This window comes from Coturnix japonica, chromosome 1, assembly GCF_054131305.1.
Source record: "Coturnix japonica strain WE chromosome 1, WE-NBRP24, whole genome shotgun sequence".
NCBI lineage: Eukaryota > Metazoa > Chordata > Aves > Galliformes > Phasianidae > Coturnix > Coturnix japonica.
In genome coordinates, this window is record NC_140663.1 from 96,338,365 (window position 1) to 96,355,341 (window position 16,977).

A 16,977-nucleotide genomic window follows, 5' to 3' on the forward strand; every position below is an offset into this window, starting at 1 on the left:
CTGATGAAATTGTTTTTCAGCTTAGTGCATTTTGTTCTTCGGTAATTTTCTAAGGTAGTATAGTTCACCTCCTGAAACACAGATGTTATTTTCTTCTGTGTCTTTTACAGCACCAAAAGCACAGTGAATATAACTTACTTAATGCGTGGCTTGATTGCACACTTCAGAGGCAGAGCTTGAGGGTCAAGCACTTGTTTTTAGCTGGTGGTAAGAGGTCTTGTCCTTCAAGTGGTTGGTGATAAACTTGGTTCAGGCAAGGTATCTGCATTCAGGTTTCCAAAAACTAGACATATGTCTTTGACAGGTTTGGTTAGGCAAGCACTGATGGTTTGTTTGTTCATTATGTAGAAGAGGCCTTGAAAAATGACATTGGAGTAAATATATTCAACATGGCTTTCTTTCCATTCTGTCATGTGTATGCTTATAAATGCTTGTAACTGTTTTGTCTGTTTTTATATTCTGTGAATAAATATTTTTATTTGCATTTACCTTAACGTGGTTTGTGTTAAGGGTGATTTCAAGGGTCAGTAACTGACAGCAGAGCATACCATTCCCTTGTGTTTGGCAATCCTTAACCTTGAAATACAGGAATATTCTTGTAGGAGTAGGATCTCTATATGTTTCTCCAGGGAGCTGGGAAAATAATAGAGTGCTTCTCTGCTTAATATTAGGGCTAATTGTTTTAAATGTTTGTGGGACTGTCTGTGGATGAAATTGCTTCTTTGGAGCAAAGTAAACCAGGTCCCTTGCTGCTGGAGCTGGGGAAGTGAGGGAGCTTTCTTGGATCCTCAAGAGGTTTGACATATAATTTACTTCATTTAATTTTGTTAGCTTGCTAATTTTGGTAGCTGTTTGTCACAATTCTGATTTGAGTCTATTTCAATATTTATAAGAAAACAATAAAAACAGTAAACCAATTATGCGGGTCATATAATTAGTTATGGGACTGTGGAGCCTAAAATGGCCCTGCTAAAATATTACAGATGCTTTTAATAAAATGTTAAATGCTGTTAATGCAGTTACTTGAGGTGGTAGAAAATAAAGAAAAAGCTCTTGCCTCAATTGATCTCAAGTATCAACATGCCTACAAAGGACAGAGAAACTTAGAAGCAAATTATATTTGAGAACTTGAAAGCCCATACTTAGAATGCTGTATTTTAAGTTTGGTATATACAGCAGTGGCTATTGTGCAGAGAAGCCCTCTTGATATAAGAGCACACAAAGTGCATTTAGTGTCAAAATTCTTGTCTTTTTGTTGTCACCACTTCCTGCTTGCTTCAATATTTGTGTCTGTGGGAAAAATGTTATTAAAATTCAGAACTGGAAAGACAGAACTCTTAGGAGTAGCATGCTGAATGTGGACATGTTTTATTTGACGAAATAATAACAACTTTTCATGCTTCAAGCAGAGATTTTTTTTTTTCCAAGATCCAAAGCTGCCATTGAATGCCTTGACATAATACAAAGCCATGATGGTCTCCAAAATGGTGACTGACCATGTGGGGAAAGTGTATGGGAATTCTAACTAACCAGGGTATCTGCTAATAGGCCCCAGTCCGGTAAAGCACTAAAGTACACATGTGTGTTTAAGTATGTGAGTGGTCCCGATGTGATTTCAGTGGACTACTTGCATGCCTATGTGTATTGCTGGATTGAAGCTTTTGGTGAGTAGAATAATTTTATGTATATCCTGAAGCAGTTTTGCAAATAAAACGTGGAAGAGCAGTTCAAACTGTGTAGGGGGGAATCTTCTTAATGCAAGAATGTGTGTATATTGCTAACAGGTGTTCTTCTATAGACACGAATATCACTTGGGGTTGTAAAAGAAAATCTTTCAGTTCTTCTAGTCCAGTATTTATAATGTACGTTTTTGTCATCTGAGATAATAAACATTGAAGTCAGTTTCATAGACATAGATGTAAGGATTTCCGGTCTGTCATGCTCGGTACCAGGTGGTTTAGCGACATGATTCGGGATTAATTTACTGAAGGACATACTACTTGTCTGGGGCAGGGAGTATAATTAAACATCTTTCCCCATTTTAAACTAAAATTTAATAGCCAGAATAATAATTTGAAGAGTATTTAGTATTACGCTACTCTAGACCTTTGTGTCTGCCTTCTACTGGTTTTTCAGTGTTTACTGAATTCTGGGCATGTTTCTTGTGATGGGGATTTTTGTGGATTAGCTATATATTTTTCAGCAAGGACAATTCTAAACTGGTTTCAGTTTCTTCCACTGGCCTTTTATTCTAGTATGATGTGAGAGGCTAAGGTAATGAGATGGTGACTAATCTAAGTCTTTTGTAATGCAAAGTAAAACAAATACAACAATTAAAAAAAAAGACAAAACAACCCAAAACCCTAAAGCATCAATCTAATTTATATCTGTATGCCATTTGCTGTTTTGGTTATTGGTTTTCTTCTGTGCTTTGAAGAGTTCCAACCCTTTACAGTCTCCTTTACGTGCTTTTATTCAATTAAGTTTCGCTTTTCTCTGGCCGCTGTTGTTTTTTTCCTTTCAAAATAGAATGATCCACAAAATGGACATCATTTGAAGAGTAAGGCCCAAGTACTTTTACTTAAGGGCTGTATACCGGCCTTAATTTATCTTTACAACCTCAAATGGTTTGATTTTCCTTCTTGGTTGCTTTATGTATCGAGGTTTGCACTGAACTTCTTTGTTCCATATTTTTACCCACCTGATTCTGATCAGTTATATGCAAGATGAGTTCAGGTTTTTTTTTCTTAAAATTTTGTTCTGGTTCAACAGCGCAGTTATAAATAATCTTTTACTAAACAGTTAATTTTGTGTGCTACTAGTCTGTTCTCATTTTTATGCAAGTCTTTTAGGCTGAAGATTAAAATTTTAAGCACTAAACCCAAGAGTCTGTGGGATGCATGCAATTCTTGCTGTAATTCTTCTGTACATATAAGTTGAAGTTCTAGTGTTATTTAATAGGGTATTCATGTGAACAGTTCTGTATAAAGGCCTTTGCCTAAGTTTTGTAGCTAAATTGTATTTAATATACTGTTAGTTAATAATTTCCACTGAATTCTTAATGTCTTAGGTATTAAAACCTAGAATTTTCAATGACCAAAATATTTAATGTGAAAATAAATCTCTAGATTCTTTTGGAGAGATGTTGCCTTTGTGCTTCAGATTTTGTATTTGTTTAGCAAACATCAAGTGTGTATGCACATAAAAATAAATTCTCAGACTCATTATTTTTTCACATTGCCATTTTGTATGTCAAGCTACTTATTTAATGTTTGAAACAACTCTATAGCATTTGTTGAGTTTATTCTGCAACAGAACTTTACCAGGTCGAACAGGTGATACTTTTCTCTAATGTATTTTTAAGAATGATATTTTTCTTCCTAGGGTGTGGACATAACTGCAGCTATGAATGACCGAGCAATAGCTCAGAAAAGGCTTAACGAAAACACGTTTGATTTAGAGGCCATGTGCATGTTAAATCGCGCACAGGAACAGGTATGTTGCACTTTTTCATCAATGTTTCAGTCAAGTTAAGAAGTGTAAATGTTTACCCTTTGTGTCACTGATATTTCTAAGTACAGTTTTTGAAAGTCCAGCTTATGGGCATGTCTTCAAAAATTTGGCCTTTAACTTCATAGTACTAGCACTGAGGATAAACAAACCATGAGCCACAAACCTGCTAGACTCTGAGCTCAGTCTTTAGGGTTAATGTTAAAAGATGCTCACCTTTTTTGAGATATCTTCTTGGAAATGAATACTGTCACTTTATTAAGTATAAGTGAGGAATCATAAAAGTTACTGAGAATAGAAAAACAAGAAAAATTTTATTCCAGTCTTATGTTGATTTTTATATTCTAGATTGATGCCTGGGCTCAATCAAACTCCATACCTGGCCAGTTCACAGGAAGTACTGGAGCACAGATTTTGTCCTCGGATGAGCTAACCAACAGTGGTCCTCAAGCATGGATTAGAAAGGTAGAAGTTATGCAGACATACTTGTCTGAGTATCACATACTACATATTAGCAAAAGTACTGGATCATGCCAAAAAAATCGCCTTAAAACTTACGGTAATGCATGTATCAAATGCAACAAACAGATTGAGTTAAAACTTTAATGAATTTTACTACTTGCTGCTGCTGTTTTTGTTTTGGTATGCATTAAGATGTTGAACATGATGTTTCAGTTGAGTGTCTATAAAGTACCCAATAAGATGTGCGTCTGTTACTTGAGTCAGACTGGTACGTACATGCTTACACTGAAATGACATGCTGGTATGGTTGCAATGGTAGGTCCATCACTACTTCTATGGAATTGAGGCAGATCAGGCCAGGAGGTTTGATCCTGATGTCATTGAAGTCGATGATGTTTTGGCATCAACTTCAGTGAGCCAAGTCCCAAACAGCCCATTCTGTTTGACTTGGTTTTGTCTGATGGTTCCTGCTTTGCCTCTATTTGCATCACCAGTGTTTTCTGGGATCCAAAGATTTGGAATATTAAACCAGGAGTTGCAGTTGGGTTAAATAAATATAAGATTATCCTACAGTGAAAGTTACCTTTTACTGCAGAGTAATACTGGCTTATGTTGGGTGTGTGATGCGTCATACATACATGTGTTTTATAAGTTTTGTAAGTCATGCTTCATCTTTGAAAATGAATGCTGAACTAGTACTCTTTCAAGAAGTAGAACTGAGGAATTCAAGCAATGTCCATTTTACAAGCAAAATAAATGAGTTATCATGGTTACTCTTAAAAGTATTGCAGTTGAGTATATGCTGTATTTGCTTATCCTTCTGGAGTTAAGACAATCTTCAAAACTGGTAGGTTAGACTTGAAACTTAGTGAAAGTTTCCATAAAACTTTGTGAACTGTGAGCACAGAAGTCTGGAAATATGATGTAATATAGAACTATTATTGTGAGGATTCACTGATTTATTTTTCCATTTTGTATAGCCAGGCAACACAAACATCCAAATTACTTGTTAGATGGGAATCTTTTGGGTTCTTTGTATTAATATTGAGTGTAGATTATACAATCCTGCTTTAAAAATTACAAACTTCTGAGATTTTATTAAAATATTGATTGCAATAAATGTCCCTGCCACTGGAATTTAGAAATAAAAAGCACTCAGCAGGCAGGTGCGTTGATGAGAAAAGGAGAGCATTTTCACCAAAAGGCTAGAAAGAAAGACTAGCAAGCCTACCGAGGATTCTGTCTTTCTGCTTATGTCGAGTGGAATCTCAAGACAAAGGAAAGGGAACATCTCTTTCCCAACTCTCCTTTTCTCATCCTATTTTCCTTCCTTGAATTTCTGTGGTGTGCTCTTCTGTGTCTTGCAGTAACAGTAATGTCCACTGACAACAACAATGGCAAAGTAGAGAAGTTGTGTTTTTTCTTGGTCTTTTAACTTCACTATGTGGTTTGATTGGCCGGGGGGGGTGGGTTGGGGAAAGCTTTATAAGTAGAAAATTAAAAGAAGAGCCTGGTGTCTGATTTGTGGTGGACATAACTACTGTGAGGAGCAGAAACATACCGGGTTGTTTTGTTGAATCTAGAATTAAGAGTGAACTGGCAGAAGCACTTCTGTCTTCCGAGTAGCTGTAAAAATGTAGTGGTTTGCAGTAGTAGGCGCCCTCCCTAGCAAGCGTCATGTAGTTTGTCATAATGGAGGCTGCTACTGTAAACAAGAGGAGTTGTTGGATGAAGATGAGAAGGACACAGTCCTCTTTCCTGCTCGGCATTCCTCAGCTTGACTTCTTTTGCTCTTTCGAAGTTCCATATTTGCACACACATTTCAATCATATCTGTAGGATGGCACGTAGTTAAAGCCATGTGCCCTTTACAAAATACCTCAGGGCTAAAGAAGTCTCTTACTGTTTCTAGGATTGGTGGGGCCAGTGAAAACCTCAACAAAGCTTAGGTTTGATTAACTCAGTGTGAAGTCATTTCCTTTGGTTATAGGGTGATTTCACAGAAAAAAAAGTGAATTTGAAAAAATGATTTATGAATGCATGTTATCTTTCTCAGTGACATGAATACAACCATGAAATGCAAAGTACAGGTTGTATTTCACTTAGACACTTGAAATTGTGCAGATTTGTTCCTGTTTAATTGTGCAGCATAACACTTGAAGTTAGGCTTGTATTTGCTGTCTTTTTTTTTTTTTCTTTGTCCTAAGAAAATAATGTATTTTTACCAGTAGAAAACAAAGGTATTTGTAAACTTCATCTACCAGTAGGGCTGTGATTTTTCTTGAGTTATGTGGCAAGTGTAAATTAATGCACGTTTCTGACTAAAGATGTGGCTTACTGAAGGCATTTTTCTTAGGGGGTAGCCATAAGCACTTGCTATGAGAGGACTCGTGGTCATGCACTGTTTAGAAGAAACAGAGCCTGTGCCAGCTAGGTGTTGTGTATCCATATATACAGGAAATCTGTCTGCATGTACAGACATTGCTTAACAGAGAAATGGGCTAAAGAAGGTAGCAGTAATAAAATATATGAGCAGTATCAGGAGGGGAATAAAATTGAAGTACTCAGGGAACTTGTTTGAAAGGTGCTTTCGTCACTTTGCATTTCCTGGGTTTTAGCATATTTCTTTTTCTATTATTTTATTATTGCTTCCTTTTAAAAATGACGCTGGAGAGGTAATATGTACTCAAACAAAAATGCCTGCAAATTTTAGTTCTACCTCAACAAGATTTTGAGGGCCTTAGCTGTTGAAGTGGTTAATGTGACACATTCAAATGAGTGACACACCAGTTAGAAGTAAGGTAATAAAGTTTGTGATGTTGATTACTAGAATTCTGAGCAGTATTCATAATCAAATAATACTTTGTTAGGTTTCTCGTATCTTCAAAGACTTATGAACCATCTTATCTTTTTCTTCTGAAACGTGATTTCTGTTTCAGTTTATCATCACTGGTGTAATCAGTTCACAAATACAATTTGTTTCGGGGGTTCTGTTTGGTTTTTTAGCTTTTTTCTTTTTGTTTTTAAACAAATGCAAAGTGTTGCTGGATAAATGACAAAGTCATGGAAGTGGTCAGATTTTTTTCCAGGCAAGTTCTCTTGAGGTCTGCTTACTCAGACTTTTGCAGAGTCACCCCCTGCTTTTCTGGATTTACCAGCTTATTTCTAATAGCCTAAATTTGCTCTCCAGAAGGAAGTTTTTATAACATTTTACATGCACAGTGTAATGCTTGGGATTTGTTTCATTTGGTTGTGCTAAGGCATGCCACGAAGTTTTACAGTGACTGCTAGAATGTTATGTTTTGTGTACCCAGTGCTGAAAAGTTAAATCCTTTATTCCCTTATTTCACTGACTAGTCACTGCAAATGAATAAAACACTAATGATAGAGTTTAAACTAAATCTTGTGATTATTGCTCGCACACGAGTACTGACATGTGTCTTGCCAAGCTCTCCTTCCAGCAAGGCAGTCTATCAGAATGTTGATATTCTTAGTGCCTTGCATGACACAATGAGCTTTATTTGGAATTGAAGGCCAGATGGCAAGGCAAATCAACCATGTGCTGATTACATTGGACTGGCCTCTGCTTCGTTGTCACGGTTTGAACTAAAATCCACCTGCGTCCGTGACAGGGGCCGCAGGCCCCGGAGGGGCCCTAGGCCGAAAGGAAAAAGTTAATTAGGAAAAGAAAACAGCGGCAACGATCTAAGGAGGCACACTTATTTACTAAATACTATATCGAAATACAGGATAACACAATATAATAAAATATAATTGAAAATTGAGCTAACGAATCAAGCAAAATAGGAGAGAGAATGAGTCCCGTAACCGAGAGGCCTACTGTGAATCTAGGCGAACGGCTGAAGGCTCCCACACACTCCCCTGAACGCCAGAACTCGAAAGAGGTCAGTCTGTTCTGCGACAGAGTTAATATAGAGTCCAGGTCCCGTGACCTATCGTGTTGTTCCCTGGGAGATGTAGTCTTCTTCTGTAAGTTGCAGATTCAGTAAAATTATTCATGCTTAATATGATGTTATGATGTGGAATACTGATAGCAAAAATTACAAAATTATTAAACCATGACATTCCACCCCTTATTCTACATCATTACATTATATTTATACATACATACACACTCATATGTATAATTGTGAATAATCAGCAACCTTATTTTTTTTTTCTCAACAATCTATATTTATTCCATACAAATCCCTAAGTTGAGAACAAAACTCTATAACCTAATTTACTATTTATTAATTTTGAGAAAAATGGCAAAACTGCCAGAAAAAGGAAAACATGTCAGCGGTAGAGGGGAAAGGCAGCGCTGGTAGGGCGTCCCCCACATCAAGGTGCACTCATCCCTTCCCAACCACCACAGCAGATTTCCTTTTGACTTATGCTTCTTTCCATGTGTGCTCTACACATGCATGGCCAGTGCAGGATATAGAGTCCAGATGGAAAATTTGCTTACAGAATGCCTAATTAAGGTATATAGAGAAAAAGTGTTTCCTTAACATTAATCCACTCTATCTTAAGTCCTATACCTAATTGAACTATTCTGTACCTAATTGAAATATTTTCTGAGACTCTACCTATATATCTACAGGAAAATCATTGGCTGCACTCCCCCAACATCAAATTCCCTTGTGGTACACATTGAACATTCCCATTTTTGTCCATCACCCACCATGTGCACCCAGGTCCCTGGGCAAAGACAGTACCCCGGAGAGGTTTGCCCTTTCCAGATGCTGGAAGGACCCAAACCGTCTTTCCCAACACGCTCTTTATGTGTACTACAGGAACCTTATCTCCCTCCACGGTACGTAGGGAGCTGGATTGGTTAGGACCATTACGATTACTAGATCCTCGAGTGTTGACCAACCAGGTGGCTTCTGCTAAATGGTTCTCCCAATTTTTATACGTTCCGCCACCCATTGCTTTCAACATAGTTTTCAATAACCCATTGAATCGTTCAATCTTACCAGAAGCTGGTGCATGATAGGGAATATGGTAAATCCACTCAATGCCATGATTTTTGGCCCAAGTGGTTACAAGGGAATTTTTAAAATGGGTCCCATTATCTGATTCAATTCTTTCCGGAGTGCCATGCCGCCACAGGATTTGCTTTTCCAACCCTAATATGGTGTTTCGGGCGGTAGCATGGGGTACTGCGTATGTTTCGAGCCACCCAGTGGTTGCCTCCACCATGGTGAGTACATAACGCTTACCATTGCGAGATCGTGGCAAGGTGATATAATCAACCTGCCATGCCTCTCCATATTTATACTTTTGCCATCGCCCTTCCCCCCAAATAGGTTTCATCCTCTTGGCTTGTTTAATTATGGCGCATGTTTCACAATCATGAATAACTTGAGCAATAGCGTCCATAGTTAAGTCCACCCCTCGGTCTCTGGCCCACTTATATGTTGCATCCCTTCCTTGATGACCTGAAGTCTCATGGGCCCACCGAGCTAGGAATAATTCACCCTTGTTCTGCCAGTCCAAGTCTATTTGAGCCACCTCAATTTTGGCAGCTCGATCAACCTGATGGTTATTTTTATGTTCTTCAGTAGCCTTACTTTTAGGCACATGAGCATCTACATGGCGCACCTTTACAACAATGTTCCTTATTCGGGCAGCAATGTCTTTCCACAGTTCAGCAGCCCAAACAGGTTTACCCTTTCGTTGCCAATTATCATCTTCCCACTGTTGCAACCACCCCCATAAGGCATTTGCCACCATCCATGAATCAGTATAAAGATGAAGCATTGGCCACCTCTCCCGTTCAGCCACATCTAAAGCCAGCTGAACAGCCTTTACCTCTGCGAATTGACTTGATTCTCCTTTACCTTCGGTGGCCTCTGCAACTTGTCGTGTGGGGCTCCATACAGCAGCTTTCCATCTGCGATGCTTCCCTACAATACGACATGATCCGTCTGTGAATAGGGCAAATTTCTTTTCGTTTTCTGGTAGCTCATTGTATGGTGGTGCCTCTTTAGCACGTGATACCTCTTCTGTAGGTGGTGTTTCAATTTTTTTACTCTCAGGCCAGTCCATGATCACTTCTAGAATTCCAGGACGGCTGAGTTTTCCCATTCGAGCTCGTTGAGTAATTAATGAAATCCACTTACTCCAAGTGGCATCAGTAGCATGATGGGTGGAGGGAACCTGTCCTTTAAACATCCAGTTTATTACTGGCAAGCGAGGTGCTAGAAGAAGCTGAACCTCTGTCCCAACTACTTCAGAAGCAGCCCGAACCCCCTCATACACGGCTAAGATCTCCTTCTCAGTTGGAGTGTAGCGCTCCTCAGACCCTTTATATGCTCGACTCCAAAATCCTAGGGGTCGGCCTCGGGTCTCTCCTGAGGCTCTTTGCCACAAACTCCAGGTGGGACCTTTCTCTCCAGCAGCAGTGTAGAGGATGTTCTTCACATCCTGTCCCGTCCGTACTGGCCCCAAGGCCACGGCACGGGCTATTTCTTGTTTTATCTGCTCAAAAGCCTGCTGCTGCTCAGGACCCCATGAGAAATTATTCTTCTTCCGTGTTACCTGATAGAGAGGGCTCACTATGTGGCTGTAGTTTGGGACATGCATTCTCCAAAAGCCCACTACTCCCAGAAAAGATTGGGTCTCTGTTTTATTTGTGGGCGGAGACATAGCAGTGATTTTGTCAATCACATCTGCTGGGATGTGACGACGTCCATCTTGCCATTTTATGCCTAAGAACTGGATTTCCTGGGCAGGCCCCTTCACCTTGCTGCGCTTAATGGCAAAACCAGCTTTCAAAAGAATTTGGATTATCTGTTTCCCTTTCTTGGAAACCTCTGCTGCTGTATGGCCCCACACCACAATGTCATCAATATACTGCAAGTGCTCAGGAGCATTACCCTGTTCCAAAACAGCTTGGATCAATCCATGGCAAATTGTTGGGCTGTGCTTCCACCCCTGGGGTAAACGGTTCCAGGTATACTGAATACCTCTCCAGGTAAAAGCAAACTGTGGCCTACATTTTGCAGCCAATGGGATGGAAAAGAAGGCATTAGCAATATCAATGGTGGCATACCACCTAGCTTCTTTTGACTCCAGTTCATACTGGAGTTCTAGCATGTCTGGTACAGCAGCACTTAATGGAGGTGTAACTTCATTCAGGCCACGGTAATCTACCGTCAGCCTCCATTCCCCACTGGTTTTACGCACTGGCCATATGGGGCTGTTAAAAGGCGAGTGCGTTTTGCTAATCACTCCCTGATTTTCTAATTGGCGAATTAGCTTGTGAATGGGGAGCAATGAGTCCCTATTGGTGCGGTACTGCCGTCTGTGAACCACTTTGGTGGCAATTGGTACCTCTTGGTCTTTTACCTGGAGCAACCCCACAACAGAAGGATCATCTGACAGACCAGGTAAAGTTGACAGCTGCTTAACACCATTTGTGTTTACAGCAGCTATCCCAAAGGCCCATCGATACCCCTTGGGATCCTTGAAATATCCCATCCTAAGGTAATCGATTCCCAGTATACATGGAGCCTCTGGACCAGTCACAATAGGGTGTCTCTGCCAGTTTTTACCAGTGAGGCTTATTTCGGCCTCCAACATAGTCAATTCTTGGGAACCCCCAGTCACTCCATGGATATATATTGGTTGTGTCCCTTGGTGACTTGAGGGCATTAGGGTGCATTGTGCACCAGTGTCCACCAAGGCTTTATATTTCTGTGGTCGAGATGTGCCAGGCCACTTAATCCACACAGTCCAGTATACTCTGTTGTCCCTTTCCCCCCCCTGGCTGGGGGCAGGGCCCCTCTATTGTTTACCTCGTTGACTCGCAGCGACTGGAACTTTCCCCCGTTTGGAAGAGTTCACCTTGGTGGTTGTTTTGGATTGTAATTCTTTCACTCGTGCCTGAAGTGCAGAAGTGGATGAGTTATACCACTTCTTTATATCCTCCCCATGATTACTCAAGAAATACAACAAAGCAAAACGTATGGTCTTATCATTGTCGTTTGCTTGAATACGAGGTGTCTTATCGTTGTCATTTGCTTGAATACGAGGACGTCTCTTTTTTATGGTTGAGATTTTCGATGATACAGGTCGAGAGGAGCTCATGTTGTTTAGCTCTCTCAATAGGCGATCGTGGAAATCCTGGTTTCCATCATCTGGTACCACCGTGGATTCATCTACATCAGGCACATTAGCCAATTTGTCAATAATATCACTTTGTGTTTCCTCCACTTTGTCTAACCTTTCTACTATTTTTTTTTCCATTTGGACAATGGCTGAAGTATAAAGCTTAACTTCTGTAGCGCTTATAAATAACTCAAGCTCCTGAAGTCTGCTAATTAGCTCATTTACAAGGGGCTTTCTTTCCCCTTTGCCATATACCAATGCAAGTGCACTGGCATGCTTTTCTGGAGCTGCCTTTGTAAAGTCACGCCACATTTGTCGTGGAACGTGGACTGCTTCAGGATCATGTAATTGGTTTGGATTGTTACGATTGAACTGGGGGCTGTAGAGCATTTCCACCAGAGCCCTTTCTCTCAAAAATTGGATACCTTTCTCCATATCAGTCCATTTCTTTTTCTCAGGCTCCAAGTCCCGTTTAAAGGGGAATCTATCTCTTACCACTATCAACATCCGCTTCCAGAGGGTGTAGGACTGATTTTGGCATGTGCCTATACCTCTGTCCACACGTGAGTCCCTGGAAATGCTACCCAGTTGGCGAGCTTCACTGCCATCGAGCCACGCACTGTTGGCACCATTGTCCCAGCAGCGAAGTAACCAAGTGACCATATTTTCTTTTGGCTGACGTGTGAAATCCTTTCTCAGATCTCGAATTTCACTCAGTTTAAAAGATCGATCAATAATGGTCGTAATACTTTGCTCACCTTTTGCTCTATCAGGAGTCCCAGGTGTTAATGTTGGCAGCTGTGTTGATGAGGCTGCCCCATCTATAAGTTTGGACTCGAGAAATTCTCGTAAAGAAAATTTAGCTTTTGGCTCCTCGTCTGACTCTGACCCTGACTCTGACGCTTGTGTTATTTCCTCCAGGCGACCTTCCTCCTTCTTCCTCTCTCTTAACTTTCTCTCTCCTAACTTCCTCTGCTCCTCTGACTTCTTCTCCTCCTCTAACATCTTCTTATACTGCTCTAACAACCTCTGCTCCGCCGACTTCCTCTGGTCTTCTGACTCCTCCTGCTCTCCTGAGTCCCCCTGACCTCCTGAGTCCCCCTGCTCTCCTGAGTCCCCCTGCTCTCCTGAGTCCTGCTCTCCTAACTCCCTCCGCTCTTCTAACTCCTTCTGCATTTTCTCTATCTGAGTTGAAACTCGTTTTGTTTTTCGCCCTCTTACAGGGGCAACCAACATTGTATCTGGTGCCCCCGGTGGTTGGTTAAGTTGGAGTACATACGGTTCAGACTTGAGGGTGTCGCATTCCGCCCTGAGGACGTTATAACTAGACTGGAGGGCGTCGTGCTCAGACTGGAGAGCGTCGTAGTCAGACAGGAGCTCGTCGTACACAGACCGGAGGGTGCTGCGACTGGCTTTGAGGGCGTTGTAGTCGGCCTTGAGGTCAGTGTACAACGAGTCAATAGAGTCATGTTTGACCTGGAGATCGACGCACTTACACAGGAGGGCGCTGTGCTCGGACTGGAGAGTGTCGTGCTCGGACCGGAGGGCATCGCGCTCAGTCTGGAGAGTGTCATGCTCGGACCGGAGGGCATCGCGCTCAGTCTGGAGAGTGTTGAGCTTGGTCTGGAGGGCATTGTGCTCGGTCTGAAGAGTGTTATGCTCGGACTGAAGAGTGTTGTGCTCGGTCCGAAGGGCATTGTGCTCAGTCTGAAGAGCGTTATGCTCGGACCGGAGGGCATTATGCTCGGACTGAAGAGTGTTGTGCTCGGTCTGGAGGGCATTGTGCTCAGTCTGAAGAGCGTTATGCTCGGACTGGAGGGCATTATGCACAGACTGAAGAGTGTTGTGCTCGGACTGGAGGGTGTCGCAGTTGGATTGGAAGGCATCATGCTCAGTCTGGAGAGTGTCATGCTCGGACCGGAGGGCATCGCGCTCAGTCTGGAGAGTGTCATGCTCGGACCGGAGGGCGCCGTGCTCGGACTGGAGAGCGTCGTGCTCGGACCGGAGGGCGCCGTGCTCGGACTGGAGAGCGTCGTGCTCGGACCGGAGGGCGCTGTACTCGGACTGGAGAGTGTTGAGTTGGGATTGCAGGGAGCTTTTCTCATCCCAAAGTTTTTCTGCGTCAGCTCTAAGACTCTCTTTCTCGTACCAGATTGAGTCTCGTTGGTACAGGAGATCTTTTCTCTCAGCTTCAAAAACTTTTTCTCTCTCTACCTTCTCATCCCAAAGTTTTACTGCGTCAGCTCTAAGACTCTCTCTCTCGTACCAGATTGAGTCTCGTTGGTACAGGAGATCTTTTCTCTCAGCTTCAAAAGCTTTTTCTCTCTCTACCTTCTCAGTCCAAAGTTTTTCTGCCTCAGCTCTAAGACTCTCTTTCTCGTACCAGATTGAGTCTCGTTGGTACAGGAGATCTTTTCTCTCAGCTTCAAAAGCTTTTTCTCTCTCTACCTTCTCAGTCCAAAGTTTTTCTGCCTCAGCTCTAAGACTCTCTTTCTCGTACCAGATTGAGTCTCGTTGGTACAGGAGATCTTTTCTCTCAGCTTCAAAAGCTTTTTCTCTCTCTACCTTCTCAGTCCAAAGTTTTTCTGCCTCAGCTCTAAGACTCTCTCTCTCAGGAATGGTATTGACTAAGGCCCAATAAGCATTAGCTAGGCCCAAAATCATTTGTGCCTCCTGAGATCTGCCTGAGCCACAACATTCCTGCCTCAAATATGCAATCAAACTCTCAGGATTCTTCAAGTGTTCAGGAGTGAAGCTCCATAACACTGAAGATGTCTGTCCTTTGAGAATCTCTTCAATTCCCTGCCACTCAGTATTCTCTGGTTCTAGGGAAGACTTCCTCCGGATGTTATAAATCCAGATACTGAGTGAGATTATTACAATAATCAACAGTAAGATCAGGGAGATTAAGAGTGTGGCCCACTGATCATTCAAGAACTGCATAAAGGATTCATAGAAAGAAAGAGGAGCACGCTTAAAAATCACCATTTCTGTATAATTAGTTGCATTAGTTGCTCCCTCTGGAGCTGTATACAGATACGAAGTGAGCATTGCTAACCATGCTTTCAATTCATTATACAATTGTATAGCTCCATAAGAAAAAGTGGCTAGCTTAAACATGGCCCAATATGTTCGGAGCGTCTCAAAAAAGGAACCAATGGCACACAGTCCCTGGTAAAACAAATTTAGTAGAGAAAACATCTTTTTTCCTCCAATAGAGAGAAAAAGTAAAAGAAAACAAAGCTCAGCAGTGTTTATAAAATATACCGGAGTATTGGCAGTCCGCCTGGACTTTCAAGGTCAAGCTCGCAGGTGCAGAATCGCAAACACGAGATAGCTCCTTAACAGGGAAAAAAAACTCGTAGCTCTGTTAAAAGCTAAAAGAGCAACAGAAGAAAACACAGAAAAACAGCAACTCAATATGCCCGCATCCTCCACCAAAATCTGTCACGGTTTGAACTAAAATCCACCTGCGTCCGTGACAGGGGCCGCAGGCCCCGGAGGGGCCCTAGGCCGAAAGGAAAAAGTTAATTAGGAAAAGAAAACAGCGGCAACGATCTAAGGAGGCACACTTATTTACTAAATACTATATCGAAATACAGGATAACACAATATAATAAAATATAATTGAAAATTGAGCTAACGAATCAAGCAAAATAGGAGAGAGAATGAGTCCCGTAACCGAGAGGCCTACTGTGAATCTAGGCGAACGGCTGAAGGCTCCCACACACTCCCCTGAACGCCAGAACTCGAAAGAGGTCAGTCTGTTCTGCGACAGAGTTAATATAGAGTCCAGGTCCCGTGACCTATCGTGTTGTTCCCTGGGAGATGTAGTCTTCTTCTGTAAGTTGCAGATTCAGTAAAATTATTCATGCTTAATATGATGTTATGATGTGGAATACTGATAGCAAAAATTACAAAATTATTAAACCATGACATTCGTCAGAGAAAAATGATTTATTTGTTTATTTATTTATTTTTCAGTTAACCACAAATTGGTTTCTATTCATTGTATGCATAAGCTGTTAAGAAAATTTCTAAAGCTGATTGTGAGTGTAGTCCTTGCAAGGCATTTGTAGGGATTCTTCAGGAATATATCACAAAATCATGAAACAGCCTGGGTTGCAAAGGACCACAATGATCATCCAGTTTCAGCCCCTCTGCTATGTGCAGGGTCATCAACCACCAGACCAGGCTGCCCAGAGCCTTATCTCCCTCTTGTGTCAGAGAAGGATTGTGGCTGCTGCTGAAAACATTAGAGTCGTGGAATCCTCAGCTGCGGTGCAAGTTTCACCTTGCTTCTCACATACTTGTACTGTGCTTATAAGTTCTGTGGAGTCATTCTTAGAGTAATCTCACAGGCAGCCCATCGACCTACAGCTGAAAGGGTCCAACTATGAGCCTTTAAGGCTGTATTGTGTTATGTTTAATAAATAATTGCTCAAAAGAGAGAAACCCTCCTTCTAGTAGAGAGCTTGGGCTTTAGTGCCATGTCAGCTTTGTGAGAAGGATATTTTCTTCTCGAAGCAACAGCAGTTGATAATGTTCATTAAGATCTCTCAAATATTCGTGGCTTTAATGTTTTGAACATTGTGAGTGCTGTTTTAGAGATTATTCCATTTGATGCTGTATGTTATGCTTTATTCAGAGACAGGTGTTGCAGTCAAATAATGGTGACTGTCCAACTTGCAGCATCTTTCTTCAAAAGGCTGTAAAACCATTTTTCTCTTCTCTCCCCCTCTTCCCCCATTAAAGCCCTTGCATGGTAATTCAGACATTCATGGGTTATTTTGCTAGTAATGTTGATTTCTGCCCTCTCTCCTGGTATATTGCCCTAATGTAGTTTAAAAACAGGCACAATTTTTACTTAGAATTACTGAAAAAA

At 41.4% G+C, this 16,977-nt stretch overlaps 1 protein-coding gene across 7 annotated transcripts in view; it reads left to right on the top strand.

Moving 5' to 3' along the window:
* SON (SON DNA and RNA binding protein) overlaps positions 1 to 16,977 on the top strand; it is a 45,271-nt gene that overhangs the window by 19,483 nt on the left and 8,811 nt on the right. For 6 of the 7 annotated variants that reach the window (XR_014939269.1, XR_014939268.1, XM_085528524.1 and 3 more), the window contains 2 exons: positions 3,385 to 3,495; positions 3,859 to 3,975. Coding sequence is in view for 5 of the 7 variants with exons in the window: in XM_085528524.1 (XP_085384650.1) it covers positions 3,385 to 3,495; positions 3,859 to 3,975 (228 nt within the window). In the remaining 2 variants the exon portion in view is untranslated. Of the gene's footprint in view, positions 1 to 1,428; positions 1,558 to 3,384; positions 3,496 to 3,858; positions 3,976 to 16,977 lie in introns of those variants that run through there. The other variant, XM_085528531.1, reaches the window with a different exon arrangement.